At 58.1% G+C, this 26,332-nt stretch overlaps 4 protein-coding genes across 4 annotated transcripts; 3 read left to right on the forward strand and 1 right to left on the reverse strand.

Annotated features, from left to right (window-relative positions):
* Nucleotides 1-464: 464 nt before the first annotated feature.
* On the reverse strand, nt 465-6,813 carry CABP4 (calcium binding protein 4). Its single transcript, XM_002821445.5, has 6 exons — nt 6,433-6,813; nt 6,004-6,034; nt 5,780-5,923; nt 4,548-4,657; nt 3,706-3,853; nt 465-3,593 (listed from the first exon to the last, which is right to left on the reverse strand). The coding sequence occupies exons 1-6, from the start codon at nt 6,796-6,798 to the stop codon at nt 3,565-3,567; spliced, it is 828 nt and encodes a 275-aa protein (XP_002821491.2). The 5' UTR covers nt 6,799-6,813; the 3' UTR covers nt 465-3,564.
* Nucleotides 6,814-9,477: 2,664 nt separating this feature from the next.
* Nucleotides 9,478-10,794, forward strand: GPR152 (G protein-coupled receptor 152). The gene has a single exon (XM_002821458.3). The coding sequence runs from the start codon at nt 9,478-9,480 to the stop codon at nt 10,792-10,794; it is 1,317 nt and encodes a 438-aa protein (XP_002821504.2).
* Nucleotides 10,795-17,845: 7,051 nt separating this feature from the next.
* CORO1B (coronin 1B) lies at nt 17,846-23,763 on the forward strand (the record flags this gene model as incomplete). The annotated part of the gene is given in 11 exon segments (NM_001133625.1): nt 17,846-18,004; nt 19,132-19,334; nt 19,674-19,796; nt 19,900-20,029; nt 20,246-20,427; nt 20,516-20,635; nt 21,355-21,459; nt 21,531-21,676; nt 21,957-22,014; nt 22,865-23,143; nt 23,313-23,763. Coding segments are annotated over 11 exon segments (1,509 nt in total). The 3' UTR covers nt 23,439-23,763.
* Nucleotides 23,764-23,847: 84 nt separating this feature from the next.
* PTPRCAP (protein tyrosine phosphatase receptor type C associated protein) lies at nt 23,848-26,297 on the forward strand. Its single transcript, XM_002821448.6, has 2 exons — nt 23,848-24,197; nt 25,458-26,297. The coding sequence occupies exons 1-2, from the start codon at nt 23,937-23,939 to the stop codon at nt 26,073-26,075; spliced, it is 879 nt and encodes a 292-aa protein (XP_002821494.3). The 5' UTR covers nt 23,848-23,936; the 3' UTR covers nt 26,076-26,297.
* Nucleotides 26,298-26,332: the final 35 nt, after the last annotated feature.

Here is a 26,332-nt window from a genome sequence, read left to right on the forward strand (position 1 = left end):
GAACAAACAGGCAATTAACACAGAATCGCAGCTAACAACTTTTTATTCCTTTTTTTTTGAGACAAGTCTCGCTGTCTCCCAGGCTGGAGTGCAGTGGCGCGATCTTGGCTCACTGCATCCTCTGCCTCCCGGTTTAAGCGATTCTCATGTCTCAGCCTTCTCAGTAGCTGTGACTACAGGCGCATGCCACCATGCCCAGCTAATCTTTGTATTTTTAGTAGAGACAGGGTTTCACTATGTTGGCCAGGCTGGTCTCCAATCCCTGAGCCACCTTGCCCGACTTCATTCTACAGTCTTAACAGAAAGCAATTTCAGAAGCGGTGATTCCCATCATTAGAAGTCTGCATTAGGAATCAGCAAGGTGTAGTCCACACAATGGTTTTTATATTTTGTAATGGTTGGAGAAAAGTCAAAGAATAATAAGATTTTATGACATAAAATTATATAAAATTCAAATTTCCATGTCAATAAATGAAGTTTTACTGTTATTTATTAAAATTTCCGACATAGCCACACTCATTTGTTGACTTGACTTTGCACTACAAACTTCAACAGCACGTTGCATGAGCAGCTGCAACAGAGACCGAAGCCTCAAAGCTGAAAATAATTACTGTCCAGCCCTTTACAGAAAGTTTCCCCACCCTTAGTCTACATGAACACTTTGACAGAACACCGTGAATCTGACTTTTCTCTCCAGTTATTTATAAAATTTGCTTTTTATATTCTGCAGTTTCAATGGGATATATCCAGATATACATTTATTTTTATTTACCCTACTCTGACTTCAGTTTGTTCCTTCAGTCTGGGGACTTGAAGTCTGTGGAAGTCTTTATGGAAAATTTTCAACCATTATCTCTTTGGTTATTGCTTCTTGCTCATTCTCTATGTACTTCCTCCGTCTGAGACTCCCAAGGACTTATCTGTCTTTTTCTTTGAAACAGGGTCTCTTGCTCTGTCACCAAGGCTGGAGTGCAGTGGCACGATCACTGCAGCCTCCAACTTCTGGGCTCAAATGATCCTCTCACCTCAGCCTCCTGAATAGCTGGAACTACAAGCATGAGCCACTACACCCAGCTTATTTTTTTATTATTTTTTTAAGAGGCAGGGTCTTGCTGTTAGGCTGGTCTCAAACTCCTGGCCTCAAGTGATCCTCCTGCCTTAGCCTCCCAAAATGCTGAGATTACAGGCATGAGCCACCACACCCAGTCTTCCAGTGACCTTTTTTTTTTTTGAGACGGAGTCTCGCTCTGTAGCCCAGGCTGGAGTGCAGTGGCGCGATCTTGGCTCACTGCAAGCTCCGCCTCCTGGGTTCACGCCATTCTCTTGCCTCAGCCTCCGGAGTAGCTGGGACTACAGGCGCCCGCCACCACGCCCAGCTAATTTTTTTTTTTGTATTTTTAGTAGAGATGGGGTTTCACCATGTTAGCCAGGATGGTCTCGATCTCCTGACCTCGTGATCTGCCCGTCTCATCCTCCCAAAGTGCTGGGATTACAGGCGTGAGCCACCGCGCCCAGCCTTCCAGTGACTTTTAACTACCCTTTAATATTTTCCATCTTTTTGTCTCTCAGTGTTACATTATAAGTGATTTCTTAGATATAGCTTCCAGTTCATTAATCTTCTTTAAATTGTGTTTAATCTGCTGTTTAGCTTATCCATTATTTTTTCATTCCAATGGCTATATGTATATATATAATATACTCTTTTTTTTTTTAACAGAAGCCATGGTTTTTTGTTGTTGTTTTTTTTTTTTTTTTGACAAATTCTCACTCTGTTGCCCACGCTGGAGTGCAGTGGTGCGATCTCAACTCACTGCAACCTCTGCCTCCTGGGCTCAAGTGATCCTCCCACCTCAGCCTGCAGAATGGCTGGGACCACCGATGCAAGCACCACCAGGCCTGGCTAATTTTTGTATTTTTAGTAGAGACAGGGTTTCACCATGTTGCCCAGGCTGGTCTCGAACTCCTGAGCTCAAGCAACCCGCCCACCTTGGCCTCCCAAAGTGCTGGGATTCCAGGCATGAGCCATGCGCCTGGCCTGTTGGGTTACCTTTTAAATCTTCCAGTTCTCTCTTCATACTATCCTGTTACTGCATGTTGATCTCTCTTCCCCTTTTAGCCGTCTTTTATTTGCATGTATCTTGTGGTCTCTTAGGCAGCTGTATTATGTACACTGAGAGGCCAGTCCTCTCGTTTTTGTCTCTGTCTCGTCTCCTTCATGGTGGTTTCTTCACTTTTATAATCGGTAGGGTTTTTTTGTTTTGTTTTTGAGACGGAGTCTCGATCTGTTGCTCAGGCTGGGGTGCAATGGTGTGATCTCAGCTCACTGCAGCTCCACCCTCAGGCTCAAGTGATTCTCCTGCCTCAACCTCCGAGTAGCTGAGATTACAGGTGCATGCTACCTCGCCCAGTTAATTTTTGTATTTTTAGTAGAGATGGAGTTTCACCATGTTGGTCAGGTTGGCCTCAAACTCCTGACCTCAGGTAATTCACCCACCTTGGCCTCCCAAAGTGCTGGGATTACAAGCATGAGCCACCACTCCCGGCCCAATAATCTGTAGTTTTTATCACAAGTTCCCCTTTGGGAGCGGCAGGGTTTTTTCCAGTTTTTTTCAGCTTTTCACACCCTGGAGAGAGACTACACGCCTGCTTGAAGGGCAGGCCCTGGAGTTCTAGGCTCTTTAGGGCAGCTGTTTCCACTCCAGGCCATGAACGTCTGTATCCTTGCCACTTTCTATGACTGCTCAGTGCAGACAGATTAATATCTTAGCCTTTGGAGACCCTGGAATATATCCAGGGGGGGTTGTTTCTTGCTCCCCAGACTCATACGGTTCTTCTATCACTCATGGGTGTAGGAGTCCAGGCGCCCAAGCCTCTATCCAGATCTGAAACCCCCACAGGGTCAGCTCCCTCCTACAACCCCAGCTTCGATTTCTTTGTCTTTGATACATGGAGCCATCATCCCTTTCTTTCTTTCAAGCTCACTTTTTTACACTTGGGTTTTTTGGTTTTTTGTTTGTTTGCTTTTTGTCTTTTATTTTTCCTTTTTGTGGAGAATGGGGTCTCGATATATTGCCCAGGCAGGTCTCGAACTCCTGGGCTCAAGCTGTCCTCCTGCTTCTGCCCCCCCGACAGCTGGGATTACAGGTGTGAGCCACCACACCCGGCTCAAGTTCATTAAAAAAAAAAAAAATTATAAACATAAGTAGTGGAAGGGGTCCAGCCATCCTCTCCATTCATCATACCACTGGGGGGTCCCCACTGAATGCTGCCAGTGCCAGGGAACTCCCTACCTCCCAGAGGTCTGGAGAGACGCAAATCTTGTTCGCACTGAGGAACGGTGGGCAGCTGAGAGCAGGTCTTCTCCAGGCAGCTTGAGTAGGAGGAGGTAAGGACGAGGGTGGGCAGATAACATAACAAGCCGACATCGAGGCCAGGTGTTCTGAGGGATAGACGTAGTCTGGGGGCTGCTGGGTCTCCATCTTGGAGGCTCCTGGGGGAGGGCCGCAGCCTGGGTCCGGCTGGTGTCTGGGGCTGCAGGAGCAACAGATATTCCCTCCTGGAGCCTCAGTGGCGGGAGAGCATCATCACAAACTCTGTGGGACAGAAGGGCAGGGCTTGAGTCAGTCCACGTCAGGGATCCCAGGAGGTGCTGGGCTCAGCCTAGGCCCTGGAAGGACGGGAGGGTTTTCCGGGAAGGAGACTCACCGTCAAAGTCTACAGTGCCATCCCCATTGAGGTCCACTTCTCGGAGCATCTCATCCAGCTCAGGACCCGCCAGCGGCTCCCCGAGCAGAGCCGGTACCGCCTCCCGCAGCTCCGCCACCGTAATTCGTCCATCCCTGTCCCTGTCAAACTAAGGTCCCCGCAAGGCTCAGCCCCTCCCACCCAAAGCTGCCTCCGCCTGCAGCCAGCTCCACTCTTTTATTTTTTATTTTATTTTATTTTATTTTATTTTATTTTATTTTATTTTTTGAGACGGAGTCTTGCTCTGTCACCAGTCTGGAGTGCAGTGATGCGATTTCGGCTCACTGCAACCTTCGCCTCCAGGGTTCAAGTGATTCTCCTGCCTCAGCCTCCTGAGTAGCCGGGATTACAGGTGCCCACCACAACCCTTGGCTAATTTTTGTATTTTTAATAGAGATGGGGTTTTGCCATGTTGGCCAGGCTGACCTCGAACTCCTGACCTCAGGTGATCCGCACACCTTGGCCTCCCAAAGTGCTGGGATTACAGGCGTGAGCCACCGCGCCCGGCCAGCCAGTTCCACTCTTACCACTGCCTGTACCTAGATGCTGCCCTGCCTACCATCTCTGCCCATGCACACCTTCCACACCCTCCCACACCGAGGTGGTTTGCCTCCTGCTCCAGGAAGTCCCCCTGGGCGGATCCTCTAGCTGGGAGTGAGCTGAACCATCTCTGACCCATCCCTGGGCCCCAGTCCCACCGCCTGCAGGGCTCTAGGCCTTCCCAAGGCTGAGACCTGAGTGAGAGGCCAGCAAGGATGCCACCCGGCCCTGCCCCCCTCTGCCCACCTCACCACACTCCGCACCTCTCGGAAGGCGATGTGCAGCTCTCGCACCCCCAGCATGTGCGCCGTCTCCTCCCTCAGCTTTGGGCCTATCAGTTCTACAAACTCCTCAAAGTCCACACGGCCACCCACTGCGGACCCAGGAAGAGTGTCACAATGGTGAGGGCATAAGGGCTGAAGCCCAAGGAGGGACATCCCACAGGCCAGGCACCCCCACCCCCAGGCTCTGCACCTAGGAAGAAACACCCATGTCCACGCCTGCAGCAGATAGGAGGCTGGAACCCCTGTCCTTGGCTGCTGGGGTGCCAGGGCTGCTTCTGCTCTTAGCGAAGAACCCAAGTGTGCAAGGAAGAGATCAGGCTTTGGAGCCAGATAGTGCCCGGTTCAAGTCTTGGCCCCGCTGCTGATGTGCGTGGCACTGGCTGACTTACTGACCCTCCCTTCCTCATCCTAGGAGCAGGGCGAGGAGCCTACTCCATGGGGCTCAGGTTCATGGCCATGAAGTACTGGAGCCCAGTGGGCAGCAATAAATGCCACCTCCGAACACACCCATGTGGTCTGTGCCTGAGTTCTAAGATGCCATCAGTCACACCAAGCACTCATGGTCACGCAACAGCTTTGGGGACAGAAAAGCATGACACCAAATGTCCACCTCAATTGTAAATCACATCCCCATTTTGGAAATTTTAAGGCAAAAATGCAGGAGTCCTGGAATGAAGTTAATATGAGATTTGTCTGAGGACAAACCAGCGAAGGGGAACCACACAGTTCCTGCCATCAGACACTGAGTCGCAAGGCATGGGTGGGGTCCTCTCCCATCAGGGCGACCCCGATTCAGGCAGCTGCCACCAGGGCACAGGGCTGAGGCAGGGTCACAGAAAGAGAAAGAGAGAGGGTGCCAGGTGACTAGTATCAGCGGACAGCACTTTATCACTGAGCCAGGGGCTTCTGGGCGAGCGAGGCAGGAAGGGCTCGGGTGGAAGGAGCAAATGTGTATAGCGGCCATGGCAACAGACATCCCGAGCCAGGGTCCTCAACCTGAGCCCCAAGGGGCTCTCCTGGGTCTCTGGGCCGCCTTGCTGGCCTGCCTTCCCACACAGAGAGGGAGGAGCTTGAACCCGGTGCCCCTGCCTGGAAACCACCACCCTCCCTCACTCCCACTGGCACCCCGATGGACTCCCAAGGGCCACCTCCTACCAGCCCCTCGTGACCCCTGAACTACGCAGGCTGCCCGGGCAGGCTCCCGCACTGACTGCGCATCTTGATGTGCTGCGAGACCTCCAGGAGCTCCATCTCGGTGGGCATGTAGCCCAGGGTCCGCATGCAGTCGCCCAGCTCCCGGTGGCCGATGTAGCCGTCACGGTCAGTGTCAAACTCCTCGAAGGCGGCCTGAAGCTCTGTGGAGGAGGGAGGTCAAGCCCAGGTGGCCAGGCTCAGGGACAGCTCCCACCCCCTGCCAGCAACAAGAGCCACTCACCGTCTAGCTCCTCGGGGCCCAGCTCGCGGTCCTGCAGAGGGAGAGTCCAGGATGTCCCCAGGGCCAGCCACGGCTCTGTCATCCTTCCTCCTCCATCCCCTGCTCATGTTGGCCTGGGCAGGGCCCAGCCCCACCAGCGTAGGAAAAGGACGCTGAAGCCTCGTGGGACCCAGGAAGAGCAAGCTCCCTTTTGTGCTCCTGGGGCCTGGAGCTCCCACAGAGCCCTGGTGTGAATTCTGGCTCTGCCTACCGCCCACGCTGGCCCGAGACCCACCCTTCCCCAAACCACAGCAACCCTGCCCCACAGCCCAGGCTCAGTCTGGGGCAGAAGAGGCAGAGGGCCTCTCAGGGGCAGGGTGAGCTGAGCCCAAGAGGTGTGTCTCCAGCCCCACCCCCGGGACCCCCAGCCCAACCCAGGTCCCACCTAACCTTCCCAAAGACTCGATTGAGCAGGGGCCCGTATGTCCTCTGAGCAGCATCGTGCCGGGAGTCAGGACGATGTCGGTGGGACTGGCGAGAAGAGGCCGGCCCTGGGGATGCAGGGGGTGCGCTCGCCGGCCCCTCTCTAGTGCTGGGAGGGTTATTGCTGCTCTCCGGGGCCTCAGGGCCTGTCTGCTCCCCAGAGCTGCCAGTGCGCTTTCGAGACCCTCGGAGCCCCCTCTCCTTCTTGCTCCTCTTCCTGGTCAGCGGGGGCTCCTCTGCATCACTCTTGGGAGTCACAACCCCCGCAGGGGGCTTCTGAGGGCCACTGGCCAGGTTTGGGCCGTGCTGCCCCCTTGCCTGCTCTGTGGCCATGGGGGAGGGATAACAGGGCTCAGAGACACTGCACCCCTGGACACCCTTGGCTTTCAGGACCCATAAAGCTGCTTATGCACCCCCACTCTTACAGCTGAGAGCCTAGGATCGGGCTCTGAGGGGGATTAGGGTAAGTGAGGCAGGCAGCCCTGGCCCTAATCCCAGTCCTCTGCTCCAGGGCTGGCCAGGGCAGAGCCAGATGGGTCCAGAGAACTGTCCTTGGTCAGAAGCAAGGGGCACCAGGACATGGTGGCTGCCATGAGCCTCAGATGCCAGATCTGCCACTTATTAGCCAGGGGATCCAGCAAATTCCCCTCCCAGCCTCAGTTTCCCTATCTATAAAACATGGGGAATAATGCTAGGGCGCAGAAGACTCAGCCCATATGTGACATGGGCGGAGGCCTTCGTTAGGCACAGAGGACCAGGGAAGGCATCTCAGGTGGGAGGAGGCATGTGGACAACGGCTGGGAGGTGGGAAAAGATGAGTGAGTGGCCTACTGGGGCCCCCCCATGGGTGACATCCTGGCCAGAGCAGAGGGTGTGTGAAATGGAGGAAGAGGCCAGATCACAGATGCCTCGAATGCCGGTTTGAGGAGCACGGGGGGGTGATGTGGGAGGAGGTGGACCTTGGGGTCTTAAGAGTCTGCCCTGGGCTAGAGAGGCCCTGGGGAGGAGGGTCTGACTGTCCATGTCCATCAGGGCTGGGGGAGGGGGTCTGGCTGGTCACTTGGCCCTACTGGGCCAGGGTTAGGGTTTCCCAGCAAGCAGCCCCATGAATGATTGATGTCCTCTCAGCTTGGGTTTCCTGCCCACCCGCCTTAGCGCCGCCGGGCGCCACAAAGCAGGCCCCGGTGAGGGCCGAGGGGACAGCTGGAGCGCTGGGCAGGCAGGCATGCCCTGCTCCTTCCACCCATCGGCCTCTGCCTCTCAGGTAAGCCAGGCCTCACTGGTCAGGGCCCCAGTCTGGGGGTGCCTGGGGCTCTGATCCAATAGGGAATGGAGACAGCAGAAGGGGTCAGCCTGAGGAGCAACCCTGGGGGTACGGAGGGCACCAGACTAAAGGCCAAGTGGCTGGAGCCGTGGGCTGTGGGCAGGGGCCAGCCCTTCAGGGCATCCGTTCCCTCCCCAGACTACACCACCATCTGGGCTCTCATCGCCCTCAAAGGGAAACTCCCTCCCCTCTGCCAGCGGGGAAGGGTGAGGTCTTGGATCCCAGGTCTGGGTGCCCCTCAACTCCTCTCACCCTCACCATCCCACCACCATCCCACTGCAGAGCCCCTCCCCTTCTCTGTTTAGCAGCTCCAGGAGACAAACAGGGGTCACCTCCTGCCTGAGCTGTGGGAAGAGGGAGAGGGCCACGGTGGGGTGGAAGATGCTGGAGAGGCACCAGGGGCTCCTAGGGTGGCCCTCCTGACCCCAGGCTGCAGGGTCTTGAGGCTCAGAGACCTCATCCTGAGCCCATGAGTGACACTCGCTGGAGGGGAGGGGGTTCCCACTGCCCCAGACTCCCTACCTTTGGGTCCCCCGGACCCATGGGAACCAGAGCCCTCCCTTCTTGGAATCCTAAACACTCGAACCCCAGGGGAGCAGGCATAAAGGGGCCTTGTGATGGGCGGACCAAATGGTCTTCAAACTGCGTTCCCTGGAACCCTGGGGGGTAGGGGTACTTTTCCCTCCCTTAATTTGAGCACCCCCTTTTAGTTCATATAGGAGTTCCACTAGAATTTTTTTTTTTTTTTTTTTTTTTTGAGATGGAGTTTTGCTCTTATTGCTCAGGCTAGAGTGCGATGGCACGATCTTGGCTCACCGCAACCTCTGCCTCCCGGGTTCAAGCAATTCTCCTGAGTAGCTGGGATTAGAGGCATGTGCCACCACGGCCAGCCAATTTTGTATTTTTAGTAGAGATGGGGTTTCTCCATGTTGGTCAGGCTGGTCTCGAACTCCCGACCTCAGGTGATCCTCCCAAAGTGCTGGGATTACAGGTGTGAGCCACCATGCCTGGCCTTAGAATACTTTACTTACAGACAAAATTCCATACCTTTAACAATGTTTGAAAGCCTCCGGGTTAGTCTACCCGGACACATTGGGATTCTACATGGCAGAAGATTAAGTCTGTCTGGACACAGTGTCTCCTGCCTGTAATCTCAACACTTTAGGAGGCCAAGGTAGGAGGATCACTTGAGCTCACGAGTTCAAGACCAGCCTGGGCAACATAGTGAGACCTTGTCTCTACTAAAAATTTAAAAAGTAGTGGGTGCACACCTGTAGTCCCAGCTACTAGGGAGGCTGAGATGGGAGGGTCGCTGGAACCCAGGAGGTGGAAGCTACAGGGACTGTGCCACTGCACTCATCCTGGGCAACAGAGCAAGGCCCTGCCTCTCAAAAAAAAAAGAAAAGAAAAGTCTGGGTTGAGCCCTAGCACCTCCCTTCCTACCTTCACTGATTCTCTGAACCTTCCTCTCCTCGCCTGTAAAGTAGATTGTATGAGGACTCCATGAGGTCATCCACTTCAGGTCCTTGGCATAGGATAACTACTCAGAAGGTGATGACAGTGGCACAGGGAGGGATGGTGACTTGCCTGGAGATGCACAGCACCGTCTCTCCCATACTCGGTCATTCACACCATCATTGATTCACCAGGCACCCACTCCGTGTCCAGCAGGACTCTGGGGACCCTAAATGGACACTACTATGGAAGCCGACCTGGGTGCCTCCGGCCACGGGCCCCGCACAGAGCTTGACGATGAGGACTCCTACCCCCAGGGTGGCTGGGACACGGTCTTCCTAGTGGCCGTGCTGCTCCTTGGGCTGCCAGCCAATGGGTTGATGGCGTGGCTGGCCGGCTCCCAGGCCCGGCATGGAGCTGGCACGCGTCTGGCACTGCTCCTGCTCAGCCTGGCCCTCTCTGACTTCTTGTTCCTGGCAGCAGCGGCCTTCCAGATCCTAGAGATCCGGCATGGGGGACACTGGCCGCTGGGGACAGCTGCCTGCCGCTTCTACTACTTCCTATGGGGCGTGTCCTACTCCTCTGGCCTCTTCCTGCTGGCCGCCCTCAGCCTAGACCGCTGCCTGCTGGCGCTGTGCCCACGCTGGTACCCTGGGCACCGCCCAGCCCGCCTGCCCCTCTGGGTCTGCGCCGGGGTCTGGGTGCTGGCCACACTCTTCAGCGTGCCCTGGCTGGTCTTCCCCGAGGCCGCCGTCTGGTGGTACGACCTGGTCATCTGCCTGGACTTCTGGGACAGCGAGGAGCTGTCGCTGCGGATGCTGGAGGTCCTGGGGGGCTTCCTGCCTTTCCTCCTGCTGCTCGTCTGCCACGTGCTCACCCAGGCCACGGCCTGTCGCACCTGCCGCCGCCAACAGCAGCCCGCAGCCTGCCGGGGCTTCGCCCGTGTGGCCAGGACCATTCTGTCAGCCTATGTGGTCCTGAGGCTGCCCTACCAGCTGGCCCAGCTGCTCTACCTGGCCTTCCTGTGGGACGTCTACTCCGGCTACCTGCTCTGGGAGGCCCTGGTCTACTCCGACTACCTGATCCTGCTCAACAGCTGCCTCAGCCCCTTCCTCTGCCTCATGGCCAGTGCCGACCTCCGGGCCCTGCTGCGCTCCGTGCTCTCGTCCTTCGCGGCAGCTCTCTGCGAGGAGCGGCCGGGCAGCTTCACGCCCGCTGAGCCACAGACCCAGCTAGATTCTGAGGGTCCAACTCTGCCAGAGCCGATGCCAGAGGCCCAGCCACAGATGGATCCCGTGGCCCAGCCTCAGGTGAACCCCACGCTCCAGCCACAATCGGATCCCACAGCCCAGCCACAGTCAGACACTAAGGTCCAGACCCCTGGGCCCGCTGCCAGTTCTGTGCCCAGTCCCCGTGATGAAGCCTCCCCAACCCCATCATCTCATCCCACCCCAGGGGCCCCTGAGGACCCAGCCACACCTCCTGCCTCTGAAGGAGAAAGCCCCAGAGGCACCCAGCCAGAGGCGGCCCCGGGCGCAGGCCCCACGTGAGGGTCCAGGAACGCGCAGGCCCACCAGAGCAGTGAAAGAGCCCAGGGCAGAGAGAGGAACCAGCCAGTCAGACAGGTGGGGAGCCGCGGACAGCGTTGTCCTTAAAAACCCTGCCGAGTCCCTCAGGCCTGGAAGGAGGACTTGAGGGAGGGGAAACAATCCGGCCAAAAGTCTCAGGCAGTTCCATGTCAGCGACCCCTGCTCCCGGCCATCAGCCTTTTCTGTGGTTGCTCCCAACACACACACAGTCGCCCGACAGCCCCCGAACCGCGGCTAATGGCAACTTGCGGGGTTCTGTCCCTCAACACCCCAGACCCTGCTGAGAATTCTCCCCTGGGCCTCAGTCCTGCTGGAGGAAGACAACAGGGGGCACTTTCCCCGGGCTTGACCTGACCTCCCTTTGGTCCTTCCCTCCCTCTCCTCCTCCGGGCCTGGACACAAGGACGTGAAACAAAAAAGTCCCTGAAGAGAAGGGGGCCTCCCAGGAGCCACCAGCCCCAAGCAGGAGCCTAAGGCCCTGGTGAACCACAAGCTGGCCTGGCATGGCCAAGCCTTGTCCACCAGTCCCCTTCCCCCAACAGTCATTGAGGCTGGGGCAGGGCCTCCCTCAGCAAGGCGCCAGAAGAGGCAAGAGCTGCCTAGCCTGGATTCAAATCCAGCTCTGCCATGTCCCAGCTGAGCGACTCTGGAGGAGCAACTTCACCTTCCGAGCTCCCGTGTCATCGGCTGTTGAGAGGATGCAATGAGAAAGTGTGTAAGGCATCACAAGAGCCTGGTGCACGGAGGGGCCTGGTGAACTGGCCTTTCTTCTCCTTCGTCCACATACAGGAGTCCCTTTAGAGGCTGGGGATGGATGGAGGAGAAAGTGGGGAGAGCCACCACCTAGCCCAGGCATCTGGGATCCTGTGACCAGTCTGGGCTGCAGACACCCAGGTGGCCTAAGATCAGGAGGCCGCCTCTGTGCCTTGGGGGCCTGCAGAGGACTTCAAAGTCTGACTCTATTTAAAAGTTTAATTAGCATCCACCTGCTCCCCACCTCCCGTGGAGGGCTGCACAAGATTCTTTGTGGGGTCTGTGGGTACGAAGGGCCCCGATCCTGCCTGAATAGCAGCCTCCCTCCATCTGAGCCCAAGTGCACAGATGGGAAGTTGTCCAAGCACACAGAGCTCAGGGCACCAGTGGTTCTAGAAAGGGCAAAGGCTCCCAGAGGTCACACAGCCTCTCTAGGGCAGAACCAGCTCTTCCCTCTCAAGCTGCTGTTGCTGCAGAAAAAACTAGAAGTGCTGAAGGTCTATCTTCCAACCCCCACTCCACTTCCCTTTTCCTACCCGTCGTCCTCTCCTGGCACCCACCCCACCTGTGTTCTCCTGACCCCCATTGTTCCAGTCATGCCCCCTTATCCCATTAGCTCAGTATCCTGATCTTCAGCAACTGAGATGCCCTTCCCGGCAGGTGTAAATGACAATAATGTCAGATGTGCAACCCTTCCCAGAGACACCTGCATTTTCCAAATGCAACAGGTTGTGCAGGCAGCTTAGAGTGATACAGTCAGGTCTGGGTTCTGGTTCCTAACTTCCTTCCTTTCAGCCTGTTTTCTCCTCTGTAAAATGGAGTGATCATGTTCCCCTTGCAGGCTTGGCAGTTCTGATCGTTGACTGAGCCCAGGGATGGGAAGTGCCGTGGGCGGTGGTGGTGGTGATACCAGAAGCATAGTCGTAGTGATGGAATTGTGGGCACTGAGGCCCATGGGAGAGAGATTTCTGGCCAGGCAGAATTTATTGAATTCATTCATCCAGTATTTCTTGGGCACTCGCTAGATGCCTTTCTGGCCAGCCTTCCATTCTGGAGCCACTTGGGTGAGGTTTAAGGGTGCACTCTCTTGGCCGGGTGCGGTGGGATTACGCGTGTAATCCCAGCACTTTGGGACCCTGAGGCAGGCAGATCACCAGGTCAGGAGATCGAGACCATCCTGGCTAACACGGTGAAACCCCATCTCTACTAAAAATACAAAAAAAAAAAAAAAAAAATTAGCTGGGCGTGATGGCGGGCGCCTGTAGTCCCAGCTACTCGGGAGGCTGAGGCAGGAGAATGGCGTGAACCTGGGAGGTGGAGCTTGCAGTGAGCCGAAATCGCACCACTGCACACCAGCCTGGGCGACACAGAAAGACTCTGTCTCAAAAAAAAAAAAAAAAAAAAAAAAAAAAGAGTGCACTCTCTGGTGACCATCAGGGGTTGTTTGAATCCTGGCTCCACCACTCACAGGCTGTGTGGCCTTCCACAAAGCTCTTAGCCTCTTTGGGACTCATTTTCCTTGTCTGTAAAATGAGGATCATAATAATGGTACCCATCTCGCAGGAGTGTGAATCCCTGTGAAGCGTTCGTGATTGTTAGCCATTAATTTGATGACAGCAGTGGGCACCCCCCGGTCTCACTCAGCCCCGGGACCAATACTGAGCCACAGGCCAGCGCCTGAGTGGCAGATCGCCTGCCCCCAGGCCTCCCCACCACGGCACTGCCTCCTGTTCCACAAGGGAAGCTCTTACCCTCCCCATCCCATTGAAGTCCACATTCTGAGCGCAGGGCCTGGACTTCGGTCCCCATTAGGGCACTCTGCAGTGCCCTTCTCCCTTTTCCTGGGCAGGGCTCCCAGGGCCTTTTCAGCATGGCAGGCAGATCGGGAAATAAAACCTCAGCACCAGCCGCTTGCTTTCAGCTCTGGTCCACACTCCAAACCCTACCTCTTGGGGAGTGGGCCAGTCCCACTTCCAAGGACCCCAAAGGGAATCCCACCCATAATGGGTGATTTCTATCCAGAAGAAAGAGCAGTGCTGACCATCACCCTTGGTCAGCCAGAGCAGTGGATGCTCAAGAAAGGAATAAGTGAGGTAGCTGGTACCCCAAAGCCACCAGCCTGCGGGAGGCGGGGAAGACCCCACCTGTGGGACAGGATGAGGTAGAATGCCTGAAGGGTTTTGCAGAATAAAGAGGAGTTCTCAGGCCAGGTACAGTGGCTCACGCCTGTGATCCCAGCACTTTAGGAAGCCAAGGCAGGCAGATCAACTGAGGTCAGGAGTTCAAGGCCAGCCTAGCCAACATGGTGAAACCTCGTCTATACAAATACAAAAAATTTGCTGGGCGTGGTGGTGCATGCCTGTAATCCCAGCTACTCAGGAGGCTGAGGCAGGAGAATTGCTTGAACCCAGGAAGCACAGGTTGTGTAAACCCCCGAGGGTTTCACCTTGCCTGCTGCCTAGACAGAGCCGATTCACGCAGAGCCGGCTGTGCAGGAGACTGCAGTTTTATTCTTACTCAAATCAGTCTCCCTGAGCATTCTCAGGGAGCTGAGTTTTTAAGGGTAACTTGGTGGGTGGTGGGAAGCCAGTGAGCCAGTGGTGCTGATTGGTCAGTGATGAAATCAGAGGGAATCAAAGCTGTCATCTTGCACTGAGTCAGTTCCTGGGTGGGGGCCACAAGATCAGATGAGCCAGTTTATTGATCTGGTGGTGCCAGCTGATCCATCAAGGGCAGGGTCTGCAAAATATCTCAAGCGCTGATCTTAGGAGCAGTTTAGGGAGGGTCCGAATCTTATAGCCTCCAGCTACATAACTCCTAAACCATAATTTCTTTTTGTTGTTTTTTTTTTTTTTTTTTTTGGAGACAGAGTTTTGCTTTTGTTGCCCCAGGCTGGAATGCAATGGCGTGATCTCAGCTCACCACAACCTCCGCCTCCCGGGTTCAAGCGATTCTCCTACCTCAGCCTCCCGACTAGCTGGGATTACAGGCATGTGCTACCACGTCCAGCTAATTTTGCATTTTTTAGTAGAGACGGTGTTTCACCATGTTGACCAGGGTGATCTCGAACTCCCGACCTCAGGTGGTCCACCCGCCTCGGCCTCCCAAAGTGCTAGGATTACAGGCGTGAGCCACCATGCCCTGCCCTAAACCATAATTTCTAATCTTGTGGCTAATGTTAGTCCTACAAAGGCAATCTAGTCCCCAGGCAACAAGGAAGTCTGCTTTGGGAAAGGGCTGTTACCATCTTTGTTTATAAACTAAGTTTCTCCCAAAGTTAATTCAGCCTACACCCAGAAATGAACAAGGACAGCTTAGAGATTAGAAGCAAGGGCCAAATCCCAGCACTTTAGGAGGCCGAGGCGGGCGGATCACAAGGTCAGGAGATCGAGAGGATCCTGGCTAACACGGTGAAACCCCGTCTCTATTAAAAATACAAAAAAAAAAATTAGCCGGGTGTGGTGGCGGGCGCCTCTATTCCCAGCTACTTCAGAGGCTGAGGCAGGAGAATGGTGTGAACACGGGAGGCGGAGCTTGCAGTGAGCTGAGATCGCACCACTGCACTCTAGCCTGGGCGACAGAGCGAGACTCCATCTCAAAAAAAAAAAAAAAAAAGATTAGAAGCAAGATGGAGTCGATGAAGTTAGATCTCTTTCACTGTCTCAGTCATAGTTTTGCAAAGGTGGTTTCCGTTGCAGTGAGCCAAGATCGCATCACTGCACTCCAGCCTGTACAACAGAGCAAGACTCCGTCTCCAAAAAAAAAGTGTTCTCTTAGTGGTCCGTGGAGGAGGGTTTTGTGTTAGAGAAAATGGGCATGAAGGTGGGCTCAGCCCCAAGACATTGCCCAGCCACACACCTCCTGCCTACCACATCCCAGGGGACCAGTCTCCTGCTGCCGTCTGGAAGACTCACTCTTTCTCCGGTGAGAAATGCCCTTCCTTCCCTTTTCTTCATAGGTGCCAGACATTGATGCTGAGAGTTGTGATTATGAACATTGTTCAATTCTACATCCAGGGTTGCTGCTCATTCATTCATTCCTCATACATTACTTGATCCCATACTGTGTGTTGGGTCTTGTTCAGGGTGCTGGGAATACAGTAGGAAGATAGGCAAAGTCCTTCCCCTCGATTTGCTGACATCCTGGTGGAGGCTGACACAAAGCAAATACACCAATAAGCACCTGATGCAACATCAGGCGACACCGGAGAACACAGGCCGGGTGGTGGCTCACACCTGTAATCCCAGAGTTTTGGGAGGCTGAGGCAGGAGGATTTTTTTGAGGCCAGGAGTTTGGAACCAGCCTGGACAACATAGGAGACCTCCATCTCTACAAAAATAAAAATTAGCTAGGCATGGTAGCGCGTGCCTGTAGTCCCAGCTACTTGGGAGGCTGAGGTGGGAGGACTGAGCCCCGGAGTGTGAGGCGGTAGTGAGCTAGGACCGTGCCACTGCACTCCAGCTCGGGCAACCGAGCAAGACCCTGTCACCAAAAAAAAGAAAAATGGAGTCAGGACAAGTAAGGCCAAAGAGTGGCTGGGTGAGGAGTGGTCCGGGAGAGCCCTAGGAGGAGGTGATGTCTGACCAGAGACCTGAATCGAGTGGAGAAAGGAGCCTTTTTGGGATCTGAGGAAAGAGCTTCCAGATGGAGAGAACAGGATGTGCCCAGGCCTCGGGGTGGGAAGGAAGGTGGGAATGATCCTTCCAGCCCCAGGGTTTATAGAGTAGTAAGAAAAGCAAGGGCTTTGGACCCAAGCTGATGGGGATTGCATCCAGCTGGGTGACCTCAGGCAGGCACCGCACCTCTCTGTGCCTGTTTCCTCAATGGGGTGTGGCAATGGGAATGAGATGGGAGACAAGCCTGAGGTCACCCTCAGACACACAGTGGGGGCCTCTTTTAGCCAGAGACAAGGCTCCTGTGGCCTCTGCTCTTCCCCTGCTTCCTCCTCCATCCCTCCTTTCTGGGAAAGGGAGGGCGCCATCGGTCAGCCAGGGCAGTGGATGCTCAAGGAAAGAATAAGGGAAGTAGCCAGTGCCCCAGAGCTGCTGGCCTAAGGGAACGGGGGTACATTCCACCTGTGGAACGGGATGGGGTGGATCTGGAGAGGCCAGTCTGGGCTCCTTGTCACAGGAGCTGACTAGAGAAAGAAAGAGGCCTGTGAATGGATCTCCAGGCCTTCGAGGGAGATGGTGGAGAAAAGAAGGCAAGGTGCAAGGGACTTGCTGGCCATGGCCCCCTTTCAAATTGTAATAAGAAGGCTCAGCAGAATGCACGGGTGTTTACCCCGAAAAATGGGACTCCTGGGTCTTCCACTCGCTCCATAAATACTGCTATTTTCTGGATGGGCACGGTGGCTCACAACTGTAATCCCAGCACTCTGGGAGGCTGAGGCAGGAGGATTGCTTGAGCCCAGGAGTTCAAGACCAGCCTGGCCAACATGGTGAAACTCTATCTCTACTAAAAATACAAAAAAAAAAAAAAAAAAAAATAGCAGGGCATGGTAGCAGGCACCTGTAATCCCAGCGAATTGGGAGGCTGAGGCAGGAGAATTGCTTGAACACGGGAGGCAGAAGTTGCAGTGAGCCGAGATCGCGCCATTGCACTACAGCCTGGGAGACAGAGCGAGACTCCGTCTCAAAACAAAACAAAACAAAAAACACACCAGCCTGGGCGACAGAGCAACAGACCCCATCTCTACAAAAAGTAAAAGAAAAATTAGCCAGGCGTGGTGGTGTGTGTCTGTAGTCCCAGCTACTTGGGAGGCTGAGGCAGGAGGATCCCTTGAGCCTAGGAGGTCGAGCCTGCAGTGAGCCATGATCATGCCAGTGCATTCTAGCCCGGGTGACAGATCTTGTCTCAACAAAAAAACCCACCCTAACACCTGCTGTTGTTTTCTTTACATTGTTAACCAAGAGCATGAAATTTTGGCCGAGCATGGTGGCTCACGCCTGCAATCCCAGCACTTTGGGAGGCCGAGGCGGTGGATCACGAGGTCAGGAGATCGAGACCATCCTGGCTAACACGGTGAAACCCCGTCTCTACTAAACATACAAAAAATTAGCCGGGCATGGTGGTATGAGCCTGCAGTCCCAGCTACTGGAGTGAATTTCTTGAACCTAGGAGAGCGGAGGTTGCAGCAGTGGGCCGAGATCGCGCCACTGCACTCCAGCCTGGGTGAGAAACTCCGTCTCAAAAAAAAAAAAGAGGATTAACTTTGATAACTTAGAGTCACGTGAACATACGTGAACATATCCACTGTCCGTGTAGATTCTACATTTATTTGTTGGAGGCGGTAATGGGGCCTCTTGGAGGTGTGCGTTCGGTCGGGGACCGGCAAGGCGGGGGCCTCACCCAATCCTGGAGACTCCTGCGGATGCCACTATGAGGAGCAAGACCGCGAAGGGGCCTCGGGTCCGCGGTAAGGCTGCACCCGCACCTGCGGCGCCTCTGCTGCGGCCGCCTTCGGCCCTGTCCCGCCCCGCCCCCTTCTTCCGGAGGAGCTGCAGGAGGGGGCGCTCCACCCGCTCCTATGGAAGGGGCTCTCTGTGGCCCCGTCTCCGGCAGCCCCGCTCCCGGCCCCCCGGCGCCGCTCAGCCTCCCGCCCAGCCCCTCCGCGCGTGACCTCGGCCCCGCCCCCGCGAGCCCCTGCCCCGCCCCCGCTCCGGGTCCCTCTGTCACTTCCTGAATCCTGCTTCCTGCTTCCCAGAGGCCGGGATCCGGAGCCGCCCGAAGCCGGTGCCGCAGCCCCCTGCGCCCCCGGTGCCCTCGGTGAGCGCGGCAGGGCCGGGGCTAGGGGCGCGGGCTGGGGGCTGGGCGGGGCTGCAGGGGCCGGGCTGCGGGGGCTGAGGGGGGCTCGCGGGTCCCAGGAGCCTTTCGCCTCCCCTGTACCCCACTCTCAGTCCCACTCCCCTTGGCCGCCCAGCCTCTCCTCTCCTGGGCGGAGGTCCCTGGAAGTTGGGCTCCTGGTTCACCCTGGACCCCGATCCGAGGCGTCTCTGGGTTGCTTCGCTGCCGGCAGCTGCGTCCCGACCCCGTCCATTCCTTGGGGCCATGCCGGGGCTCCCTGGACATTCCCTGGAACTCAGAACTGGGCTCTCACTCGGCCCCACAGTAGAGAGACCTTTCCTGCTTCCTCTCTCCTTCTTCCCCATTACCCAGCCTCCAAATCTCTGGGCAGGAAGGAGACTGCTCCCGACTGGCTGGGACCTACAGTAGAGCTGAGAGCTCACTAACCCCGGCACCTCCCACCTCCTGTCCCCGACACACACCAGAGCCAGGGAGGGGCCCTGCGTCCTGCAAAGCCCCTCAGGACTCAGCAGTGGTCAGGGCCGAAGCATTTACCCCTCAGATCACTGCCTGCGGGGTGACAGGCAGCCAGGCTCTGCACCTGTGACCCCATTCTGTAACTGGGTAAACTGAGACCCAGGAGGGTTACGGTGGCCCGGCCCCTGGTTGCATCCTTCCGGCTCACCTTCAGCAGCCTGGGTGGGGAGGGCTGGAGTTGTTGGGATGGGCCGGACTGACCCAGGCCCCTCTGTCCCGCAGACATGTCCTTCCGCAAAGTGGTCCGGCAGAGCAAATTCCGGCATGTGTTCGGGCAGCCGGTCAAGAACGACCAATGCTATGAGGACATTCGCGTGTCCCGTGTTACCTGGGACAGCACCTTCTGCGCCGTCAACCCCAAGTTCTTGGCGGTGATTGTGGAGGCCAGTGGAGGGGGTGCCTTTCTGGTGCTCCCCCTAAGCAAGGTGGGTCTTGTCAGGGTTTGGGGAAGAGGAGGCACCTCGGCCACCCCTGCTGGGCCTTTCTGCGCACCTTGAATCCCTCATCTTGCCGTTTCTCACACTGCTGGGCAGGTGTTATAACCCAGATTTATTGCCCCAAGTGTTAGCACAGATGGAGAGTGGCCTGTTGCCATAGAGGCAGGGTTAGAGGCAGCAAACATTTCCCGCTCACCTGGCAAGTGGGGCACAGTCACATCTGGGCCACCTGTGAGCCGGGACTTGCATGTCATTCCCACTCCATGGAGGGGAAGACCAAGGCTCTGGGAGGGATGGAGCCCACTGACTGCCCCCTCGTGCCCACAGACAGGCCGCATTGACAAGGCCTACCCGACGGTGTGCGGACACACAGGACCTGTCCTGGACATCGACTGGTGTCCCCACAATGACGAAGTCATAGCCAGCGGCTCGGAGGACTGCACGGTCATGGTGAGGCACAGGACTGGCTGGGCCAGGGTCGCAGGCGTGGCCCAAGGGGGCCAGCAATAGGACCAGCAGAGGACTGAGCTCGGTGGCCCTGTCCCTACCACAGGTGTGGCAGATCCCAGAGAACGGGCTGACCTCTCCGCTGACAGAGCCAGTGGTGGTACTGGAGGGGCACACCAAGCGAGTGGGCATCATCGCCTGGCACCCCACGGCCCGAAACGTGCTGCTCAGTGCAGGTCTGCACCGCCCCCCGTTTTGTGCCCCCCCCCCACGGACCCCTCCATACATCCCAGCAGCCCCTCCAGGGCCCACATGACACATGGGAAAGCTGAGGCCCTCAGAGTTGGAGAGACCCGTCTGTCCCAGGGTGGTGGGCAGAGTGGGCCTCGGCCTCGTGAGCTAATGGCCTCCTGCCACCCGCCCGGCCCGAGCTGACAGCCCTCACCTGCCAGGCTGTGACAACGTGGTACTCATCTGGAACGTGGGCACAGCGGAGGAGCTGTACCGCCTGGACAGCCTGCACCCTGACCTCATCTACAACGTCAGCTGGAACCGCAATGGCAGCCTGTTTTGCTCAGCATGCAAGGACAAGAGCGTGCGCATCATTGACCCCCGTCAGGGCACCCTGGTGGCAGTACGTGGCCCTGGAGGGCAAGGATGGCTGTGGATAGGCCCAGGGCGTTGAGCAGGGCACTGCACTGACCAGCCTGTCCCCCCGACAGGAGCGGGAGAAGGCTCATGAGGGGGCCCGGCCCATGCGGGCCATCTTCCTAGCAGATGGCAAGGTGTTCACCACGGGCTTCAGCCGAATGAGCGAGCGGCAGCTGGCGCTCTGGGACCCAGTGAGTGGCCAGCCTGAGGGGGCAAACCTAAGACTTGGGCCCCACCCTGGGGAGCTCCACCCTGGGCCGGGCAGGGAGGGTTCGCCCTGGGGAGGCCTGTGGTTCCCAGGTTCTCTGCCTGGCACTTGAGGCTCTCAGGGCCTGGGACTCTGTCAGACTTTCCTCTCCTACCCTCTGCTCGCCCGACTGCCCCGCCGCTCGCCCATGGCCTCCCACTGCCTCCGTGTCTTTGTCCGTGTTGTTCATGCCAACGGAAGGGCCCTTCTCTCCCTTGCTTGCCTGTGCCACCCACTGCCTGTGCAGGGCTCCCCGCTCCTCCAGAAAGCCTCTTCCTCCAGCAAGCCTCCTGGCCCTGCCCCGAAGCGTCCTCTCCCCCAGCCCTCTCTGCTTCTGCACAGTGACTTCCAGGGCCCCTTGAGCAGGAGCTGGTGCCGCTGGCACCCCAGCTCCCCACGGTGGGGTATGTTTCAGCACTTGCTCAGTGGCCTGGGCATAGTCAGGCCTGGAGGAGGCTGTAAAAGAGGGACTCTGGGAATAAAGTGACGCCAGGAGGGCCAGGTGGGGGTTGTCGTGTGGGAAAAGGCATAGAGGCGGCAGAGGGCCCACCTGCATTTAGGGGCAGTGCTGGCTGGCCTTAGTGAGGCCAGCTAAGGCCCGTCCTGGTTTGGGATTAGGGGGTGAGGAGGTTCTGCTTGGCCTGACCGCCCCCAATGTGCCAGGAAAACCTCGAGGAACCCATGGCTCTGCAGGAACTGGACTCGAGCAACGGGGCCCTGCTGCCCTTCTACGACCCCGACACCAGTGTGGTCTACGTCTGCGGCAAGGTGGGGCTGGGCAGGGCTGGCGAGGGGCAGGGAAGAGGCGTGCCCGGGTGCTGAGCCCCCTCCCCACACAGGGTGACTCCAGCATCCGGTACTTTGAGATCACAGAGGAGCCCCCCTACATCCACTTCCTGAACACGTTCACAAGCAAGGAGCCGCAGCGGGGTATGGGCAGCATGCCCAAGCGGGGCCTGGAGGTCAGCAAGTGCGAGATCGCCCGGTAAGAGGGCTACCGAGGCCACTCGGGGACAGGGGCATCTAAGGTGAGAGGTCAGGTCATTGGAGGCTGCTTGGGAACAGGAAACCTTGCGCCAGGGAGGCCCAGCGGGCCATGGGAACTGTCACGAGGCAGCCTAGGTGGGGGTCTAGCCACCTTAGGGGTCAGCCTGCAGAGGTCCTGGGGTGAGGACTGGAAGTGGAGGATGCCAGGAGCCAGAAGAGCTGGCGGTGGGTGGTGGGGGGGCGAGGGTTCCACCCATGGCTCCTCCTCGCATCCCCAGGTTCTACAAACTGCATGAGCGCAAGTGTGAGCCCATCGTCATGACTGTACCAAGAAAGGTGAGGCCGCCCGTCCCTCGGCTCACTAGGCCCTTTCTCCAGCAAGCGGGCCATGCACTTGTGACCAGGGCGAGGCCTGTGAATGGAACATGACCTAGTATGGTTTGTGGGCAGTGAGCTGGACAGATGCCAGCTTGCCCTTGTACCAGCCAGCTGTTGGGCTGTGCCAGTCGGGGGGTAAGTGGGGATGAGACACAGGGTGAGCGGGGGCCCTGCTCTGCACGAGCCACAGGAGGCCACCAGGCAGTCAGGGAGGGAGTGGCAGCCACGGAGGTCTTCCTGAAGGAGGCAGGACCCGTAGCACAGCTGGGGCGGCGCCATCCACGGGGGGCAGGCCAGGCGAAGGGCACAGTGGTGGGAATGGGGAGAGGGACACGGAGTCTGGCTGCGGTGGGGAATCCCATGAAGAGGGGACCGGGCCACATGTGGCTTGGCCTCAGATGCCAAGAGCCTCGGACACGCTTCCGTGATTCTCTGGCCGGCATTTGCCGACTGCTCTTTCAACATGCCCGGCACGTTTCGGGGAGTGGAGCTGAGCTGATAGGGCCTGCTCCAGGAGCTCACAGTCCACGGGCCCCAGAATCCCACAAAGCCACACAGTGGCCCCTGTGGCTTGCAGGGGAAGGCGATGACGGGGCCCTTGCTCAGAAGGGTGGGAAAGCTTCCGAGGGAGCTGTTGATGGTGTCCAGAAGGGAAGTGAAAGGCCAGATTTGAGCTTTCGAAAGGCCCCTCGGGGCCAGGCCGTGGGGGAACGAGTTAACAGAGTGCAAGCCTGGAGGCCAGGGGAGGGATGAGGGGACCCTGATGGGGCCTCCTAACTGATCCTGACCTCCCCGGCCCCCTGCCCAGTCGGACCTCTTCCAGGATGATCTGTACCCCGACACAGCCGGGCCCGAGGCAGCCCTGGAGGCTGAGGAGTGGGTGAGCGGGCGGGATGCCGACCCGATCCTCATCTCACTGCGGGAGGCCTACGTGCCCAGCAAGCAGCGGGACCTGAAGATCAGCCGGCGCAACGTGTTGTCTGACAGCCGGCCCGCCATGGCCCCGGGCTCCTCCCGCCTAGGGGCCCCTGCCTCCACCACCGCTGCTGCTGATGCCACCCCCAGCGGCAGCCTGGCCAGAGCTGGGGTATGCACCCACAGGCAGGGGTGGTGCTGGGAGCCCCACGTGTGGCCCTGGCCTGCTGTGTGGGCCTCAGCCATTCGCTGTCCCTCTCTGGGGTAGAGGTGGGTTTGGGAGGGCTATGGCTTAGCAGCCCCTGACCACCACCCCCTACCCCTGTTTCATGTCCCCACAGGAGGCTGGGAAGCTGGAGGAGGTGATGCAGGAGCTGCGGGCCCTGAGGGCGCTGGTCAAGGAGCAGGGGGAGCGCATCTGCCGCCTGGAGGAGCAGCTGGGCCGCATGGAGAACGGGGATGCGTAGGGCCACAGCCACATGCCACCTTCATCTCCTCCTCCGCCCCCTTCCCACTCAGCTTCTGCCAGCGGGTCGCACCGGGCTAGCTGGCTGCCCAGAGCCTCCAAGGCAGCGCAGGGGTCAGTTCCCACCCCGACCCATCCCAGGCCCAGGCCGAAGCCAGCGCCCAGCTTTCCTCACTGTTCTGTGGAGGATGTCTACGCCCAGGCGAGCTCCTCGCCCTCTGAGGGACCATCTCCCCGACCACTGCCCAGCCCTCTGCTCCCTCCCCAGAGGAGGCGGGAGGATGGGCTCTATATTTTCATTCCAAATAAAAATTCTCTTTCTAAAAGCCAGGCTGACCTGCTGCTGCAAGGGTGGGGCTGAGAAATCTGGAAACCAGGAGACAGATGATGTCACAGGAGTCACACATGTGCAGACGGTCTGGGGGCAGTGAGCAGCCCCACAGACATTGCTCCCCTGGATTGTCAGGCAGGGAAACTGAGGCAGAAGACCTGAGAACACATGCAAGGCTGCATCCAGCTTCAAGTTGGTGCTGCTTCTCCCTTGGAGGACAAGCCCGGCAGCCCAGCCTCCTCCAGAGAGACTGGGGAGGGTCTGGTGTGGACCAGGGGTCCTGCAGCAGGGAGGGGCAGGTGGGGTATGTGGGCAGGAAGCGGAAGCCCGGGCCACCCTTCACTGCAGACGAGCACTGAGCTCACTTCTCGCTCGACACAGCCAGAGCTGGAGGTGGGTGCCCGGCGCAGAGGGGCCTGCGGACCAATGGTGAGCCTCGGAGCCCCCTGGGTTCTTGGGATGGGGGCCACAGGCGGTCGGGGCTAGAATGTCTGGGCCTGTGGAGCTGAGGAGGGCCCCACACTGGCCCCAGGGAAGAGGTGAGACCTAAGAGGAGCATGGCAGAGGCTGAACCTTTCTCTCACCTGAGCTGGGCTCCCCGGGACTCCTGGCATGGCCCCCAGCACCCCATACCGGACCAGGCCCCGGTCAGGAGCCCTGGGAAGGCCCTTACCTGGTCTTCCTGTGAGCGAGAACTTGCATTCCTCGAGCCTGGGCGGACAGCCTCGGGTGGTGGGGGAGGCTGGCTGTACCTCAGCACCCCTCCCCCGACACCCCCCACCTAGCCTGTTCCGACCGCAGACTTCCTCTGGCAGCTGCGCCCGCCTCCCCCAGCCCCCGGCCCTGCACGCCTGTGGCCCTCAGGGACTGGGAGTGGAACGGAAACCCTGCAGCTGGGGCAGCCCCGTGGTGGGGAGGGAGGAAGAGGGGCCTCACGGACCCCCGTTTGGGGACCTGGCCAAGCAGAAGATGAGCAGTTGCCTCTGGGTGGGTCCAGGCCCCTCCATCCCCCATCCCAGGCCTCAGGGAGAGCCAGCCCTGACTCCAGCTAGCAACCTCCTTCCCTCCCTCCCTCCCATCTCCTCCCCCACCCACCCAGGCAGCCTAGACGCATTGAATCCATACTTATTGAGCACCTACTAACATGTTTGACCCAAAAAGCCCCCGTCTTCTAGCAGCTTATGGTGGGGGGTAAATAAGACAACAGACATAAAAAATGAGTACAGTTATCTCCCGCGTTAGGTGACATGGAAGGAAAAAGGCGCTGAGTGCTGGGGGGTGCTGGGTGGGCTGCAGTGATAGACATCAGGGTAGAGGTTAAGGTCAGGTTCAGCCTCACTGGGGTGACATTTGAGCACGGTGAGCAGGCCATGCAGCCCGGGGGAGGGGGGGATGGGAGGAGGTGGAGCTTTCCGGGCAGAGGGAACAGCCAGTGCGAAGGCCCCAGGCAGGTGGCTTAATGCAGTGGTTGGGGGAGGTGAGTGGTAGGGAGGAGGCTGGAGGGATGGGGGCTGATCTCACAGGGCCAGAGCCTGGCTGACCAAATAAGGCCTTGGCCTTTTCTGCTTGGCTGTCCCAAGAGGATCCCGAAGAGAAAAAAAGGAAAGTGGTCTTGGTCACCCAGCCTGCCCCACACCAGGCCCCCACCCCAGGTGCTGAGCCCTCTGAGCCCCTGCCTGTCTCCCACAGGCTCTGCCCTGCACCCTAGGGCTCGGGATGCTGCTGGCCCTGCCAGGGGCCTTGGGCTCGGGTGGCAGCGCGGAGGACAGCGTGGGCTCCAGCTCTGTCACCATTGTCCTGCTGCTGCTGCTGCTCCTACTGCTGGTCACTGGCCTGGCACTGGCCTGGCGCCGCCTCAGCCGTGACTCGGGGGGCTACTACCATCCGGCCCGCCTGGGTGCCACGCTGTGGGGCCGCATGCGGCGCCTGCTCTGGGCCAGCCCCCCAGGTCGCTGGCTGCAGGCCCGAGCTGAGCTGGGGTCCCCAGACAATGACCTTGAGCGACAGGAGGATGAGCAGGACGCAGACTATGACCACGTCACGGATGGTGGCCTGCAGGCTGACCCCGGGGAAGGCGAGCAGCGATGTGGAGAGGGGTCCAGCCCAGAGCAGGTCCCCGTGCGAGCTGAGGAAGCCAGAGACAGTGACACGGAGGGCGACCTGGTCCTTGGCTCCCCAGGACCAGCGAGCGCAGGGGGCAGTGCTGAGGCCCTGCTGAGTGACCTGCACGCCTTTGCTGGCAGCGCAGCCTGGGACGACAGTGCCAGGGCAGCTGGAGGCCAGGGCCTCCATGTCACCGCACTGTAGAGGCTGGTCTTGGTGTCCCATCCCTGTCACAGCCGCTCACTCCCCGTGCCTCTGCTTCCCAAGATGCCATGGCTGGATTGGACCCCCAGCCCACATGACCATGCCTCAGACTGTCACCCCCCACCAGTTCCCAAATCCATGTGTACCCCGCTCACCACGGGGAGGGCCCCCCCACCCACAGGCATCAGGCAACCATTTGAAATAAAACTCCTCCAGCCTGTGGCCCTGTGGTCCTACAGAGAACCCTCCCTCCCGAA

The sequence above is a fragment of the Pongo abelii genome, chromosome 9, assembly GCF_028885655.2.
Source record: "Pongo abelii isolate AG06213 chromosome 9, NHGRI_mPonAbe1-v2.0_pri, whole genome shotgun sequence".
In the NCBI taxonomy this organism is placed as follows: domain Eukaryota; kingdom Metazoa; phylum Chordata; class Mammalia; order Primates; family Hominidae; genus Pongo; species Pongo abelii.

Excerpts from the sequence above, each read along its gene's own strand:
- PTPRCAP (XM_002821448.6), top strand. The coding sequence starts at position 23,937 with ATGCAAGGCTGCATCCAGCTTCAAGTTGGTGCTGCTTCTCCCTTGGAG. Across the intron at positions 24,198-25,457 it reads GAGGGGCCTGCGGACCAATG|GCTCTGCCCTGCACCCTAGG; the intron begins GTGAGCCTCGGA and ends TGTCTCCCACAG.
- CABP4 (XM_002821445.5), bottom strand. The coding sequence starts at position 6,798 with ATGGCCACAGAGCAGGCAAGGGGGCAGCACGGCCCAAACCTGGCCAGT. Across the intron at positions 4,658-5,779 it reads GCAGCACATCAAGATGCGCA|TGGGTGGCCGTGTGGACTTT; the intron begins GTCAGTGCGGGA and ends CTGGGTCCGCAG. Across the intron at positions 3,594-3,705 it reads TGGCACTGTAGACTTTGACG|AGTTTGTGATGATGCTCTCC; the intron begins GTGAGTCTCCTT and ends TCTGTCCCACAG.
- GPR152 (XM_002821458.3), top strand. The coding sequence starts at position 9,478 with ATGGACACTACTATGGAAGCCGACCTGGGTGCCTCCGGCCACGGGCCC.